General features: G+C 41.0%; 1 protein-coding gene across 1 annotated transcript in view; it reads right to left on the reverse strand.

Moving 5' to 3' along the window:
* The window catches only part of KCNH5 (potassium voltage-gated channel subfamily H member 5), a 151,678-nt gene that overhangs the window by 98,964 nt on the left and 35,683 nt on the right, over positions 1-17,031 (reverse strand). Inside the window, exons 5-6 of the mRNA XM_040068574.2 lie at positions 13,069-13,184; positions 8,758-9,150 (exon numbers count right to left, since the gene is read on the reverse strand). Coding sequence (XP_039924508.1) covers positions 8,758-9,150; positions 13,069-13,184 — 509 coding nt within the window. The remainder of the gene's footprint in view (positions 1-8,757; positions 9,151-13,068; positions 13,185-17,031) is intronic.

Below are 17,031 nucleotides of genomic sequence, written 5' to 3' on the forward strand. Positions count from 1 at the left end.
TTCCAAATTAAACAAAACAAAAACAAATAACAAGTAAAGTGATTGAGCTGCAACGAAGTAAAATTAATCCAGGCTTGGGCTAAAAAATTAAATTAATCCTGAGCACTAGTTTCCAAAAGTGATGTTGGTATTTCCCAGAAAATCTAATGCATCAAGAAGGAAATAAACAGATACGTTACCTGAACAAATGTTAAGGGAAAGCATAATTAGAAACTTTGACATAAATCAAAATCCAATCAGTGAAGCAATAGGTTAGCTAAGCTTAGGCTAGCTGGGATCTATCCAAGGTTTCCTGATAGCATTCTCTGATAACACAGCCCATTTTCTAAATAAAAGAAATGCAGTGGTTCAGTAACATGAGGTGAAATTGTTATGAAACACAGGGAAAACAGGGACCACCCCGGGATACCAGGGTAACTGAAGAACTTGTGGACAGGGTGGAAAAATGGAAATTGTAAAAAGGAAGTCTAGCAGGGATTACAAGTATTTTTGCTGGTTTCTTAGTGATGTAAACAGAAATAGTATATGGTCACAGAATCTTCTAATGGCACCTTTGGAACACGCTGTCAGGTATAGAGAATAACCCCGTGGGAAAAAAGGAAATGTGATAAAGCTCAACAATATAGAGTCCCAAGGCATCCATTACAGCACAAATTAACAAAAATGTCTGCAACTACAAGAATCTTTAACTGAAGATTACTGAGAAAAATAAATATTTGGGTATATGGGTTAATCCCACATGACTCAGAGCAATCAGTGCACTGCACTCACAGCACAGGTTAATCCAGCTTCAGGACAGATCAGCTGAGTGTTTCCACCACCAAGAGGAAAAGCTGTTGCAAAGTGAAGATGAATTCTCCACCTGGAGTAATCTGTAAAGCTCAGCCCTAAAGAGATGCATTTGAACTTCACTTCCTGCAGAAAGAGGCAGTTGGATCAGCCACAAAAAATGTTCATAAAATTTCATAGATGAGGTGTCTAGACAAAATCAGTTTGTTTAAACTAAGGAAAGGAAAATAGGGGTGTTTATGCAGAGGAGAGATGACTCTTCTTTCTAAGCACATTGAGGAGATAAATATGAGGGAGGGAAAAGAAATATTTAGCCAAGGAGGTTGGCAGAGGGAGGAATGCACAGACTGCAGATTAGGAGAGATTTAGTAAGACATCAAGAGGAAAGATGGATTTAGACCAGTTTATATGACTGGGTGGTACTATGAACCTGATCACCAAAGCTGATGCCTCAGAGACTCAAAAGGACCCTGTGAGTTTTAAGTTTATTTTTCTTCTGCTTTTGCTTTTATTCTTTGAAAAATCAAAGTGAGGCAAATACAGTTTCAAGGGGGGGGGATATATTTCACACCAGCCTAAACTAGACCACAGAAGACTTTGCATCTGAGCTAGTCACACTAGAGTCACTACATTCAAGGGTGAAAAATAGAAGTTTTAGGGCAGAATGACTCCTCAGACCTGTTTTGGAGGCACATCTTAGAATACGAAGAGCCATGCCCCAAAGGTGCCTGTACCTTCTTGTGGACAACTCCTGGCCCCATGTTTTATCAGGTGAATCCCCTACTTAGTACATTTTGAAATACAGTCCAAACACTTTATTTAAAGATGTGTGGGCAAAATTTCCCTAACCTTTCTCTCACCAGAAGTAATTACAAAAACAAAGGATCACCCAAATAAATCACGTAGCTGATTCTGTCAGCTGAATATCACCACATTCAGAAGATAAAATCAGGATTTATACCTCAAAGCTGTGTCATAAAGTAATCAATCAATTTATGGAATCACTAAATGTTTCAAGAGTTTGGTATTGAAACAGTGAAAGGGGCAGGATTTTTGTAAACCTTGGGCAATCTCCACCAAACAGTTGTCACATGATGGCACACAATGTGAGAGAAAACAAAGTGCCTACAGATTTTGGGGATGACTGAAACGGTGAGCCCTGCCAACATGAGCAGGTGAGCCTGCAGGCACACAACCAAAGAGTCCTATCCTGTGCAGTGCAGGAGGAGTATCCTGGAGGAGGTAAAAGATGTTTGAAATGCAACCAGCAAATCATTCCCAAAAGAAATTTTCAAGTTTAGCTACTTAAATACAGCTTAGCTCTAAAATCCCTGTTTAGCTCCTTAATGCTGCTTTACTGGAGTTGTTAAAATAAATCTTCCAATGTGTATCAGAAATCTTTATTTCTCAGCAAACAATCAGTATAACCAAGTTGCATAGTTAGAAATCAAGATGAGTGAATGACAAAAATAAGACAGCAACATTTCTGGTTTATCACCACTTCAAGGGCAGAATTTAAAGTTGTATTCAATTCTGTAGATACACACAGGAGTAAAAGGCTTTGCCTCCTGTGTACCAGCTATCTAGATACCAGGTCCAGATATAAGCAGACACAATTAATATTTGGTCCTGCACCACTGGAAGCAATGGGAGCAGTGGCTTTAGTGAACAAAAATTTGATCCTTACAGCAAAATATAAGAAAGTAGGTTTCTTCGTGCATTTTCTGAAAGTACCTCTAATTTTATTGCTTGGGATTTATCTTCTGTTTTTTTACCAGGGGGATGGAGAAACTTTCCCTTTTTTTTCCTCTAATACAAATGTCAATAAGCTGTAACATTATAAATAAACTTTCAGCGACCTGTTTATGGCACAACTATACAGTGCAGCACATTTCAAACAGTAAATAACTGAAGTCATAAAGAGAAGGTTGATTTCAACATATTTCTTCTAGATGCAAGACAATGGGAATGTGGCATCTTGCACTACTTATTTGTTAGTGCATCACAGTGTGCCCCCAAAAAGGGGAAAAAAGACAGTATCATGAAATATGATAATTTTCACTCACGTAGGGAAGGGGGGTGGAAGACAAAATGGGAATTTATGCTACTCTCATCAGCATCACTTCAGTGAGCATCTGATCAGATTATTTCATTTCCTCATCTCCTTTGTAAGCCAAGGGATCACACAGGACTCCAGCCTTCCCTTGAAAGTGCTCCACAATTTCCTCTGTTGGACTCTGTATCAGCTTATATGGTTCTGACGGACTATTTTGTTTTAATGGTTTGTACCCAACATCTGCTTCCCAGTAATATATACATCACATTAAAAAAAAAAAAAAAAAAGTTAAAGAAAAAAAATTAAAGGAGGGGAAAAAAAAAAAAAACCACCAAAACACAAACAAACAAAAAACCCACCACCACTGGGACATCTAATTACAGTTCAGTGTGCCACAACCCACATCAGGGAGGTGTATGAGGCTATCAAGTCACCCACCACCCCCTCCACTGGCTCTGGCTCAGCTCCTTCCTTTCACAAGTTGCCCCCTCACATCATGGAGACATTCAGGTTTCTCCACAGGGAAACCTGCAGACATATCCCAGATATTGTACAGCATTAAAGTAGCTGGTTAATTAATTAAGAAAAAGAAATTTAAAAGATGATTAATTAAAGAGCAGCAGAGCTCTAATAAAACCTTAGAACAAAAGCCAAAGAGAAGAGGTGTAATTCTGCAAGTTAGTGCAATGGGGTGATAGAGGTGAATAAGTGAAAGAGGTGGAAATGGCTGAAAATCTACAAAATATGTGCCTCCAGTGGATACATTTATAACCTAATACCATACCCGTGCCACTGTATTATTCTATTGTGGGTTTTCACACACTACAACAGAATGACAGCATTCTTCATGTTTAATTGTCTCCTGAGTGCGTAACAAGGGGGGAAAAGCCAGGTCCCAGGGTTAGTGCTTCTGTTGTTGCTTGCTAGGAATTTGCATCATAGTTTAACACTTGGTTACAGGCAGGACTTGGTTCTGGGAATTATTTTCTCCATGTCAGCCACCTAGATTTTTAAAAGGTAGCTAGCCATAGAGTGTACTTCAGAGCCAAAGTCACACTCTTGAAAAGCACCAATTTATCTTCACATTGCATCCACCACTCAGCCTGCTGCCCAAACCCCCTCCTTCAAATTCCTCCCACAAAGGGAATGTTTGCAGTAAAGCACTGCAGGTGTGAACATGGCTACACCACCTTAAACAGCTTTTATTTGCTTTCAGTTTACAGACACTGCAATTTTAGTTTCTATTAACTGCAGTGATACAAAGAAGTTTCTGACAGTGCTGAAATAGATCGATAATAGTAATTAAAATAAAATTACCATTACAAGGAGTCCATGCTTTAATATGCCCTGCATAGATCACTAAATTTTAAAGGCCACTGGGTCATGTAGTCTTACATTATTAAACAACAGGCACAGAACTTTGGTTTAAGTCATTTAAATTTCTCTGCTTTCACTTCCAGCCATTGGCTTGCAAAAATTAATTTCTGCAGAAAGGATGATCTTTTATGCAGCTCATCTGAAAACCACCCTGACTTTGTGTCCCTTTCTTCACAGTACATGACATGTCATTTCAGGACCATATTTCTGGCAGAGAAGGGACCCACCTTCTAGGTTTTACTTCATGACTCAGAAATTATTTCAAACTCAGAAATTAATGAAGCTCTGTTAAAATTCCCAGAAAAACAAAAAAAATCATATTTTTCAAAATAGTAAGAGGCTTTTTCAGCTGAATTTAACCCTTAATTTGTGAAAGCATTTTCCATTTGGCCAAAAGCTTGTCCATCCATCTAGTTTGGGGAATATTTACTCAACATACTTATTTGCAGAGGCTCAAATGCATGTGAAGACAAGAGCTTTGCCCAACATCCTGGTGTCCTGGGATGCAAATCAATGTATTTAGTCTCAAAGAGAGATTTTACCTGATACCTGATCAACATCCTTGGGCACCTGCAAATTTTCTGACAATTTCATCACAATATGAGTCTGATAATTTTGACTTGTATGGAAAAAATGGTTACAAACAACTTTTTGGTAGCACAGACAGAGAGGTCAGATATTTATATCTCTAATAGGCAGAACACATACAAAGGCTAAGTCTTGACGTAATATAATTCTCCAGCTTCAAAAGCAGGGAGTCATGGTTTTAGAAATTTTATAAACTGGTGCATACAGCAGTGGAAGAGTTGTTACATACAGCTTATTACTCAGAGAAAAGAAAATTAGAAGCACTACAGGTAACATGTAACTCCAAGACAAAAGTCCAGTTTCCAGTCACTACACACTTCACATCCTAATACCCACAGAAACCTCATGGGACCAAAATCTTCAGATTCAAACACCATATTCCCCATTAATCCAAAGTTTTCTCTCTTTTTTTTTTTTCATAATGTTAAAGAAGAGACGAGCAAACGCCTTTAGACTAAATCTGAAGTTTTCAAAAACTCTTATGCTAAAATAAACAAACAAAAGAAAAACCCTCAACCAAGTTTCAGAGACTCTGAGCAGATACACTCTCTTCCGGTTTGCTCCTTGAAAACTGCCTGGATTCCCCTGGATTCCCTGAGCTATGCTGTCCCCTGTGACATTTCTTTATAGGAAAGGTTTTCTGTATGGTTTTGCTTTAGCCAGAAAGTATTTCAGTGCAGGATATGCTGCCCTGAAAAAGAATATGAAAAGATGTCATGAATTTTTCTGTTCTTCTGGGACTATCCTCCTAGGAGGTTTCCTAAATCAAATATCCTACTAAAGATTCTACTTTCCTCTCCATAAGTTAATTTTTCTCCAGCCTATTTTACCTTGTTTCCCTATTTCAATACCACACAGCCACTTAATTCCTCATCCATCACATCAACTTAGATCACTCTGTGCTATCCAAGGTGTCTCTCATTATTACCTTTCTCCCCTCCCTCTCACACATCCCAATCCCTCTGAGCAGGCTCAAACAGCCTGGCTCTGTAACTCCAGGCTTGGAAACCCACACCTCTAATTCTGCCTCAAATAATCTTCACCCCGCTCAGTTCTCAATTTGTGTGTCATAATCCTCTCCAACAAATTCTTCTACCAAGGCTCTATACATACTCAACAACAAAATAACTTTGACTTGTAGTCATATTTGCCTCAGGTGGAAATTCCAGCCTTCACCTAATGTTGTCTGTGAGGGAAATTACATGCTTCCAAGACTCTGGAACTGGCTCTGGCCAAGACTGGCTGCATTTGAAGAACTAAAACTCTTGGTAAGAACACCCATATTTCCTTTTTCCAACTTTTTTTTTATTTTTAATCTTTCAATTTATCTCCTTAATGTTGGCATTATAAATAGCACTCTAGTGCTTAAGGCATCCTAATTCACTTCAAGCACCTGCATCACATAGAGCTGTCTACATCTACAACAAAGATCCCAAACATCCTTGGCCATATCCTTCTTCATGAGTGAGAGATCTGGCAATAGGGAAGAGAAGAAACCCCTCCAATGGCATTCCCCCTCCTCATCTAGCTCCTTAACTGCTAGCAAAAAAGCCTTTGATGCTTTACGTGGGACAACAAGGGTCAGATGTAGGAAAAACAAGGGAAATTTGGGAAGACTCCTTTCACTCAGCTGGGTTTTAGGGCTGCTCACTTTGATTTGGGTCCATCCCTCACCACCATACCAAGAACTCAAAGAGCACCAGGACCTGCACACCCAAGGTCTTTACTGCTAAGCTCATTTTCTGCAACTTTAACAGAATGCCACTGAAATCATCAACTTTAACAGTTTTATCCAAAACCCAGGGCCAAGAAAGAGAGCTAAAACCTAGCAGAATCAAGAGCTAAAAGAAGTCTTCTCTCTCCTGTTTGCCTTTCTAAAGGGAAACATTGCTATTAATAAGAGTGTCTCTCCCAGATTAAAATTATGGATTTACTTATTCTTCACCTATGAACAGTGTTTGAACACCCTGCTGCTGGGGTGGGGCAGAAAGTTAAATCCCATACAAGAAACACCAGTTAAAATAAATGTTAAAAATCAAATGAAGATAAAGACCATTAATAACTTCAACCATCTAGAACACACCAACCAGGCTCAAAAGACTTAAATGTTACAAATAAAGACATATCACCAAAAAAAAAAAAAAAAAAAAAAAAAAAAAAAAAAAAAAAAAAAAAAAAAAAAGATCTCCCACGAAGGACATGGAAAAGAGAAAATGTAGACCCAGGGAGGAAAGGCTGACTGTTTACATACTTGTTTTCAAAATCACTGCAATTCTTTTCAGACACTAGGGAAAGCTGGAGTTGGAGGGGATGGAAATCAAATAAATATAAACCAGTACCTGCTGGAGGCTCCAGAGCCGTAACACAGAACTTCATGACAAGGGAATCTTACTGTTGGCTCCTTTATTAAAAACGAGTTAATGTTTCATTTGTTTGAAAATGACAGCTGCTCTAGGATCACTGGAGTTCATGATACCTTGCTGCTGTTATTACATTTTGATTAAAGTTTGTCACTTTAGGTGTGTCTCAATTACAATGTTCTGCATCAAGATTCTCTTCCCTGTCACAAATATTGCAGTTGGTTTATTTCCCGTGTGTGTTAGAGAAAGAGGTTAACCTCATTCTTTAAATCTGTCCTGCTTGGGCACAGAAATTTTCTGTTTGTTTTACATGTTAAACCATGAAAATCTGGAGATAACACTGCATTTTTTTTATAAAAATCAGGTTTCTCTGAGTCTGAAAATGGTTATGGTAAAAAGAAGTGCCTTGCTAATATCACGTTCTTACACAGCCTGACTAACAACCTGGTTTCAGATGGGCAGCCCTCATAGGATCTTGAATTTAAGCAGCAAGTATTATCACTTCTGTCATATTCGCTATAAATAAAATGGAACAATGTCAAAAGATGCTACTCAGCACACAAAGGCAGGGATGGAATTCTAAGGGAGCTCTACAAAGTTTGCAGCAAAGCCTGCATTAAAAAAAATAAACAATGTAGGTTTTATATAGTGTGGATATGTAAGTGCAGAATTGAGAATTAAAAAACAATCAACCCCACTAAATGGTGTTCTAAGAAAAAATTGTTAAAATGTTCAAAAATTAACAAAGTCTTTTTCATCTGTTTATGGCCCTGAAGACAAAAAGCTCTAGAGAAAAATTAAAACAAGTCCTAAAGCCATTACAGTTCCATTTTAATAATGAATTTCTGTATATTGACTTGTGCATGTATTATTTGTTGTAGTTATTGCTTGTTTGCTGTACTATCTTAGGCCACAAGCTCGACTGCATAAATGTTAACATATTTAGCAGTTAAAAAGCTTTAATTCAGCATCCATCTACAATATTTATGTTTTCTGTCCTCAGACAATTTCTTGAATTTTAGCTGCAGTTGATGAATTGTACAAAAAAAAAAAAAAAAAAAAAAGAAATAAATCTCCCTCCAAATCAAACATTTCAAATGGCACTAAAAACAAACAAACAAAAAAATTACAGCCTGGTTCAAAAGGTAGTCCTAGGGCAGGATATAAAAAAAATGTTATTTCAGAGCCATTCCCAACTTTCCTGTAAGTGGCAAATTTGCCACCAGCTTCAGCCAGAGCAAACACAAAAGTGTAATCAAGCCCTGCACTGGGTTGGAACTGCCCAAAGACTGAGCTGAAAAGAAAGGCTGTGACAGGGGACATCCCAGCTGGCCCAGCCCACTTTGACAGGGACTTGCACCAATGCTTTTGGATGACATTCAAGCCAATTCTAAAACCCCCATCACTAAAATAAACACGCACACATGGTACTGGAACAGCTCTGCACCAAGACAGGAATGTCTTGTTGGTGAATCTCAAGACCACTCCCCTGTATTTGCACAGAGCATGAGCTGCCTCACTGGGAGCAAGCTTCTAAACTAATCCTTAGTTAAAATAATCCTTTTGAGACAGCCTACAGTCACTTACCTCGTCCACATTCTCAAAGGCATTGATGATGTCATACGGTAAACAGGACAGAAGATCAATTACAAACCACGTCTTCAGGTAGTTCATCCGTATGAGCTTGGGATCAGATATAACCTCTCCCCCGGGGCCAACAAAGGTCGTGTGAAAGTTCAAAACAATGTCAACCAGAAAAATAACGTCCACGACGCTGTCCAACACGAGCCAGGCAATGTTGTTCTGCTTTGTCTTGAAGGACACGTTGTATGGAACCATGATTGCCGTGTAGAAGGTTAGAATTAAGATGACCCAGTCCCAGGTGGTCTTGAAAGCACAATAGTGGAGTATAATGTGTGGTGGAGTCTTTGGAGCTTCTTGCTTGTACTGGGGAAGAATATCAGATCCCAGCTGGAGAACCTGTGAGAGACAGAGGCAAATGTTACTGTTATCAGTGGACGGGTTCCAATGGGGGGTCTTACAGATTTCTGTGAGGAGCAGCAGAGACAGGACTGTGCTCGTTGGACATTGCAAGGCAATCCACAGTTTCTAAATAATCTGATTTATTTAGGATGTGTGGAGGCAGCTATCACTCAATGAATGGGAGCAGCATGGCATCGGAGGATACTCCTGCAAAAAGGGAGCTCTTTGCAGATGGACTGAGGGGAAACCATACCAACAGCAAGAGAAGAAAGGCTCCATATAAAGAGGGTTTGGGTACTGCCACACCAGCTTATGCTTTGCAGTTGTGAACATAGAATCACAGAAAGGCTTAGGTTGGAAGGGACCTAAAAGCTGATCTACCTCCAACCCTCCTGACACAGGCAGGCAATCTTCCACTAGATCAGGTAGCTCCAAGCCCTACACAACCTGGCCTCGCACACTTTCAGGGATGGGGCAGCCTCCGTTTCCCTGGAAACCTGTTCCAGTGCCTCACCACCCTCACAGTAAGGGGTTCCTTCCTAAGACATTATTTAAACAAGAACACTCATTCAGATTTGTAATAGTTACGAGACTAATTCTTTGTGCCTGACCTCTCTTAAATCACTGGTGAGCCAGAGCAACACCCTATCAAAGGTGAAGTAGACCCCAGCCTTGCTGGCCAACCTCCTAAAATGAGGCATTGTACCCTGCCAATATCTTCCTTCGTATTTTCTTCAGAAAGTTGTTGCTCCCACAAGCTCAATATCACTAGTGGGTTCTCTTTTATTTCCAGTAATTACTTTTTTTTTTTTTTTTCCATAGAACTATAATCTCCTGCATGCTCACTGTTGTAAAATTGTAGAACTGGAAGCACTGCAAAAACCAAGCCAAATTCACTTAAGGCACACCCAGCTAATCTAATTACCTCTTATCTCAATCCAACACAAGAAACAAAGGCACAAAGGAACGCACACAAGGCAATTTATTGCACTGACAACTGAAAGATCCATTTGGGGATACATCTGGGGATCTGAAGTCTGTATGGGATAAAATAAATAATTACAGCAACTTTAAAACTCATTTCAGGCCTACACATGCCCCATACTGGGGCTGTTGCATCATATTTCCAGGGACAGTTGGATTGAAAACAGCAGCCTCAGATGTGTAAAATTCATCAAACACAGGATGCTTCCTCAATGGAGAGGAGAGAATGGATCTGAATAAACTGTATAATAACTAAGAATATGAACTCAAGCACCACAGATAGGGATTCTCCATTAATTCTTTGCGGTCTGGTCTTTTAGATGTTTTTAAGAGAAAGCTGTTACTGAGATCAGACAGTAGAAGTCTGGTTCTGTTGAAAATCTGCTCTCCAGGAATCACCAAGGGACAATAAAAGCAGCCTCCCTCATTCTGTGATGGGGGATGTGCCTTCCCAAGATGTCAAATCTGGGCCAATGTCAGGCTAAAGGGATGCAAACCTGCTTCTGCCCACCTGTTCCCACCCTCTCTAAGGTCATATTTAGCAATCACGACCCATAAGGAAAGTCAGTTGAGCTGAGACAACAAAAAACTAACTTGTTGCATTAATTAGCCATTTGCTTTCTACAGAGTCAGGTGGTTTGCACAGATTTATGCCATGGCCAGAAAAGCACAGGACCCACTACACAGGCAGCAGGGAGAGAGCAGAGACCTCCAAGAGCCCCTGGCTGCCCCCTTTGCCACCAGCCCCGTGTCACAACCAGTTCAAGTGAAACACAAAGCCCTCTGTGGAGTGGTGTGGTCCCAATGGCACTTGTCAGAGACAACCACAGATGCCAAACCCCTGGTGAGTCCTATAAAAACATCAAACTCCAGGTGTCCCTCCCCCAATGCCCAGGATTCACTATCAGCACTTCCATAACCACTGCAGCACACTGAACTTGCTGGTGGGTCCATGGGGTTTTCCCTGGAATTAAAGCAGCCATCAAACAATCATTTTCTCACAGCAGCTGTGTGAAAATTTCTTTCAAAGTGAAAATTTTCACCTGCACTTAACACACCATTTTAGCTTTGCCTTGTAATTTGTTTGTTACCTTCAGGTATCTCTTTGGACACATCAGTGTCCAACACCTCGCTGGCAAATCAGCACTGGGACTTCTTTCCCTGGTTTCTTTGGGCCTTTTTGTTCCCTGCCTTGTTCACTGGGGCAGGAGCTGGAAACATCCTCACTAGAGCTGCAAAAATAAGCTACTTAGGGCTCAAGCAGAATGCTGTTAACATACGCTTGATGGTTCCTTGTGCCTCTGGTGGTGGAGTGCTTGGGAGCTCCCACGATACTGTAAAAGCATAATTATTATTCTTAACATAATATCATGCTGAGTTTGACATGGTGAGTGGGTGGCAAGTGGCTGTGGAGACCACTGAACTATAATGATTATTTCTTTCACGCTGCATGGATTTTTAATTTTAAATCACCGAAGAATACACAATATCTTGATAGTCAGCAGCATTTACCACAGACTGTCTGAATTATTCCTGTGTACAGCTAATGGAAATAACTGGTAACTGTTAAGTCTGATAAGGTGAGCAGCACATTCTGCAAGGGATGAGCTATGAAGATAATGATCCTCCTCAGATACAGAAATATGTAAATTGGGGCCTGTACAGCAATGGTGAACCTCCCCTCAGACTGCCTCCCTCACAGCACTTTCCTACAAAACACTTTCCAGCCATCAAATACTTGTAAAAGTGGAGATTGCACACTCTGAAAGGAAAAATTCCTGAGTACAACCTTATCCCACCTATTCCTGAGCACATCTACTCCCTTACTTGAGGTTTTGCTGACCTAAATCTCCCTTGCTGTGACCTGATGCCATTTCTTTTTCCCCTAGCTGTAGAGGTCCTGGTGAACAATTTCCTCCCTCATTCTATACAGCTGCTTTGGACTCTTTGGAATATTTTTGCCATATCTTCTCCAGCCTTCCCTTTCCCAGACTAAACCAAGAACAGATTAACTGGATTTACAGGACACTGAAACGCCATTAATTTGAAAAGTCTGAGGTGCCAGTAACCCAGCATCTTTTCAAGCTATTAGTATTGGATCATTCAAGGGAAAACACAACACTGCTAATACCTGGAAACTCTGAGTTTCCATTCTCATAAATTGAGTTTTTAATTATCGAAGTTCACTAAAACCAGAGAGGGACTGGAAACCAAAAAACCAAACATTTAAAGCCACTATCAGTTCTACGGGACAAGTTCTCTGGCACAAGGGCTGCCTTTTTCAGTAGCTCATATATTTTGACCCATTTATTTTTCATTACCAGTGGACATGAAGATGAAAGCAGTACCTCTGTTTCATCAGTTAATCTGAAGGTATTCACTTGTTGCACCACCTGCACTGTTAAGGAGATACTTGCAACATGTCAAAGAGCTCATTTCATCAGTTCTGAAGATAAAAGCAATGAGGGAAATACTGTAGGAATGGCTTTGCAAAAAAGTCAATGTCAGGGTATATATCCAGGCCATGGGGACCTGGACAAGGATGCTTCCAAAGAGGTTTCTCAAACAATCCCATTTTCCTGGGAGAGAGACTCAAGGACATCAATCCTGGTTCCATGTCACTGTGAGATCATAGAGCAGAGAAGCACACTGTGCACCCCAAGTTAAAACACCCAGAAAGCTGAGGACTGTGTGCACAGAAACAGGGTTATTTAAGTAAAAGTGACCTACAGAGAGTGCTTTTATGACCTGTCTTAAAAACGTGAGCATGCCACGTGGTGCTGCTTTAGGGCGAGGAGAGGCGAGGCTGAAACAAATCAGAGTCGGGGAAATATTTTCCTCTAAGAATATCCTTCACCAGTGGGAATTAGGGCGGGTTTTCTCCCCACCCTTGCCCTAGGAAGGGAGCAGGCTGGTATCCACCCCACTCACCTCTGCCAAGCGGGAGTGCTTGTGCACCACCTCAGCCTTGTTCATCGGCGTCAGCTGCTGCAGGACGCTCCGGCTGTTGGTCAGCGCCCGTGTCAGCCGGGCAAACTTGGTCCAGCCTGCAGGGAAAGAAGGAAACCGGGTCAGAAATCCCCTCAGAACCACTCAGGCCTCATGCAGTGCTAGCAAATCTCCTTTCTGCTCGACGATATTCAGTCTCAGACCTGAATGGTTTCTCTAAATTCGCGTGCAGAGCAGCTTCAGGCTCTGTGCTTAAAGACCTTGCGAAAGAGAAAAAATACTTCTGCTTCAGGGCAACACAGGTAAATGTGAAAGGAACCAACACTGTCTTTCTTGTGCCTTCTGGAGACATTGTGTTAGAAGGATGATATCCTGTTTTCAGCCTTCTGGGGACATACTCTGCTGCTCAAATCTAATTCTAAGCCACTGAAGTTCACGCAAAGGCTTCCCAAGTCTGCAAGTCCTGCTGAGGGAAAATCCTTCCCAGCTACAGAAAGGCTCCTGCTGATTCAGGACCACTGGAGCAGCCCCAGAAGTCTGATCCTTAAGTCTTGACTGGTTTTTGCCCCAACTAAACTTCAAGGATAAAAATAAACTGGGGAGGAGGAAAAAAAAAAAAAAAAACAACACAACAAAACCAAAACAAAACTGCACCAGCAGCAATGCTTCAAACTAAAAAAAAAAAAAAAAAAAAAATCATTAAGCATTTAAAGCCAGATTAAGAACTTGATTTTAAATAGCATTAAGAAATAGATTTAGCTATTATACTAATGATAAACAGCTGCTTTAATTGTAGCCTGGGATCCACACACTGAGCTGACCCTAAAGAGCATTTTCCTGCAGCACCCAGCAAGGAGCAGTTTGTTCCTGACAGCAGCACCAACCCAGGAATATGTGAGCAAAATCATTCCTGCTGGAAAAACACCCCAGTGCTCGTGATGCTGTGGATGCATCAGTGGATGGGATAGATGGGTGCAGCAAAGAAAACACCAGGATTTTCAGCAGTGTAGCACCTCTGCATTGAGCAGGAAAATTGAAAAACCAAGTATCTTTAGGAAGGAAACATATTCCTAAGGACACAGAAGGAAATGTTGAGCATTTGTTTTAGCTAGGTATCTCATCATTTTTTTGTGGATATAATTTCAAACAAGTTACAGGCAAGAAAGGAGTTCAGGAGAAGGTTTAACTCATTCAATCTGAATGCTGAGTAGGTGAAAATTAGGGAAAATATTCCTATCTCAGAGAGGAAATATAACATTTCTATGTTAGAACCACCACAGAATGGTTTGGGTTAGAAGGGACCTTAAAGATCATCTCATTCCAACCTCCTGTCATAGACAGGGACATCTTCTACCAGATCAGTTTGCTCCAAGCCCCATCCAACCTGGCCCTGAACACTCCCAGGGGTGAGGCAGCCACAGCTTCTCTGGACAACTGGTGCCAGTGCTAGGCTTATTTTTAAACGCCTTTTGCTGATAGGAGTCAGGGACTTGGAATGTTAAGGGAAGCCCTGAGGGAGATGAAATAACAAACAGGGAACAGAAAAGACAGTAAAACTTCAAGAAAAAAAATTATGTACAAACTTGGCTTTGCCATTTACCACATACTTACCACATTCACACAAATGTACATCCATTGTTCATCATTTAACAATCAGAACAGCTTAAAATATCATGACACGCCACCAGCACTGCACAAACATTTGTGTCTGGCTATTTATACACGACCTCAAAAATGCACATAAAAAATTCACTGGGAAGAGGTAAAAAATAGAAGCATTTTATTAACTTTTCAAATGTAAACTTTCAATGTGAGCTTTGGATACATCTCATGCTTCTGGAGCTTTCAGGGATATTCAATTAGGAACATGCACTTTCTCTATTAAACAAGGTCAAGGCAGACTACAGTGATCTATGAACTATTAATTTCTAGGAAAAAAAATCCTTTCACTTTTTCTTTTTCTAATTATCTATAAAACTGCAGGAAGGAGACAGCTTTAAGACAGAAGTCAGGGCTGTTCTTTATCTTTCTAAACCAGCAATTTCAAAGACCAAGTGAGCCTGGTAACAGCTCTGCCCCAGCATTTCTAGTAATTGCTGGAGGCCACATTGCACTCAGGTGATTTATTTTGGGTCACTGCAAACACAGAGCAAGAACCAGGGAAAAAGAGCAGCTCTCCTCCAGGAAGGTGTTCACCCACTTCCAGACCTGGGCAGGTACTGACACACTCAGGTACTCAGTCATGGTCCTCTTCCCCTGGGAAAATATTTCCCTGTGGCACATAAGGACAAACATGGGCCAGTCCCCAGTCTTTATTTTGTCCTCCTGCCTCACAGCTGATATAAGAGTAATGGAAAAGTGCTCAGCAAAAACAAAACCACTGCAGACAAACTGCTGGGCGCAGCCCCAGTGGCTCTCACTCGTCACATCTCAGCATTGTCAGCTACTCCAACTCCTGACAGGAATGTGAGGACGTCCAGAAGGGAGAAGCGCAAAGCCCTGTATCCAGGGAGGTACAACCCCATGTACCAATCCATGCTGGAATGTGGTTTGGTAGAAAATCACAGAACCACCAGATTGGAAGAGACCCCCAAGATCATCGAGTCCAACCCAAATCTAACACCTCAACTAAACCATGGCACCTGCTGCCACATCCAGTCATTGTTTAAACACCTCCAGGGATGGTGACTCCACCACCACCCCAGGGAGACCATTCCAATACTTTATCACCCTTTCTGTAAAGAACTTTTTCCTAATATCCATCCTGTATTTCCCTTGGCGCAGCTTAAGACTGTGCCCTCTTGTTCTGTCACAGTTGCTGCCTGGAGAAAGAGATGGACCCCCAGATGACTACAACCACCCTTCAGGGAGTTGTAGAGAGTGATAAGGTCATAAATGGTTTGGGTGTTCCCAGAGGACCGAGTTGAACGCGTCCATGGTGGGAATCCTTGGCTGAATGAGACAGAGAACTGCCAGCAGGTCCAGGAAGATGATCCCTCCCACCTCCTCCTCACTGGAGTTCCTGCAGTACTGTGTCCAGTTAGAGGTGGATTTGGAGAAGAGTCAGTGGCTGGCAATGACAGGAGATGGCTTCATCCACTCTCTCGAAATCCTTTGTCTTGGTGCTTTGCAGGCTGAGTGATCTCACTCATTAAAATATCTCTCTTATAAAAGCAGAATTGGTGAGAAATCCCTTGTTACTGATTTAGGTAAGAAAAGCATCTGTCCTGCACTAACCACAAGTGCAGAATTCCTGGGGAAGCTAGTAAGCTGCGTACCAGACAACAGCAACCCTTTTGCTGTAAAAATAAAAAGAAAGGAAAAACTACCATTTTTTTTCAAATCCTTCTTTACCACCATGTGAGATCATCAATGTCATGTGAAAGAAAGAAGCCACACATTTTATCATTCAAGGTTACCACTCTGCTCATCTGCTCTGACCTCTTCTTTTCACAGGACAAACCATTTAATCATGTCCTTTCTCCACCAAGACCAAAGCTTTGCTTTGCACCAGAGCAGACCTGCAAAACCCTTCCAGCCTCATTTAGAGGCTTCCCATTTTCACATTTCTTTCAGCCCTGTGAAGCCCATGTTTCTGGATATTGGAAGCACAGAATACACTAACATGACTTTTTCTCCAATTCAGCACCAACTCCACCATTATTTTACCTGCTCCAATCTATCCATCTGCAATAGTGTGGAAAAAAAGCACCAGGTTCTTTTGTCTCCTATTTACAACCCAGGAGAATTAAAAACACAGCAACAGCAGGATGCTGGGTTATGAGTGGGAAGGTGAAAATGTATACGGGCTGCCTCGTGTCTGAAATAATCTGCACAGGGTACATTTCTCTCTTTCTTGACCTTGTTGCAGACTAGACAAGTTCAGAATTATATTTAAAACCAATGGGTATGTTTAAATAGACCAGGAAAAATTTGCATAGCTGC

This window comes from Hirundo rustica, chromosome 6 (genome assembly GCF_015227805.2).
Source record: "Hirundo rustica isolate bHirRus1 chromosome 6, bHirRus1.pri.v3, whole genome shotgun sequence".
Classification (NCBI taxonomy): domain Eukaryota; kingdom Metazoa; phylum Chordata; class Aves; order Passeriformes; family Hirundinidae; genus Hirundo; species Hirundo rustica.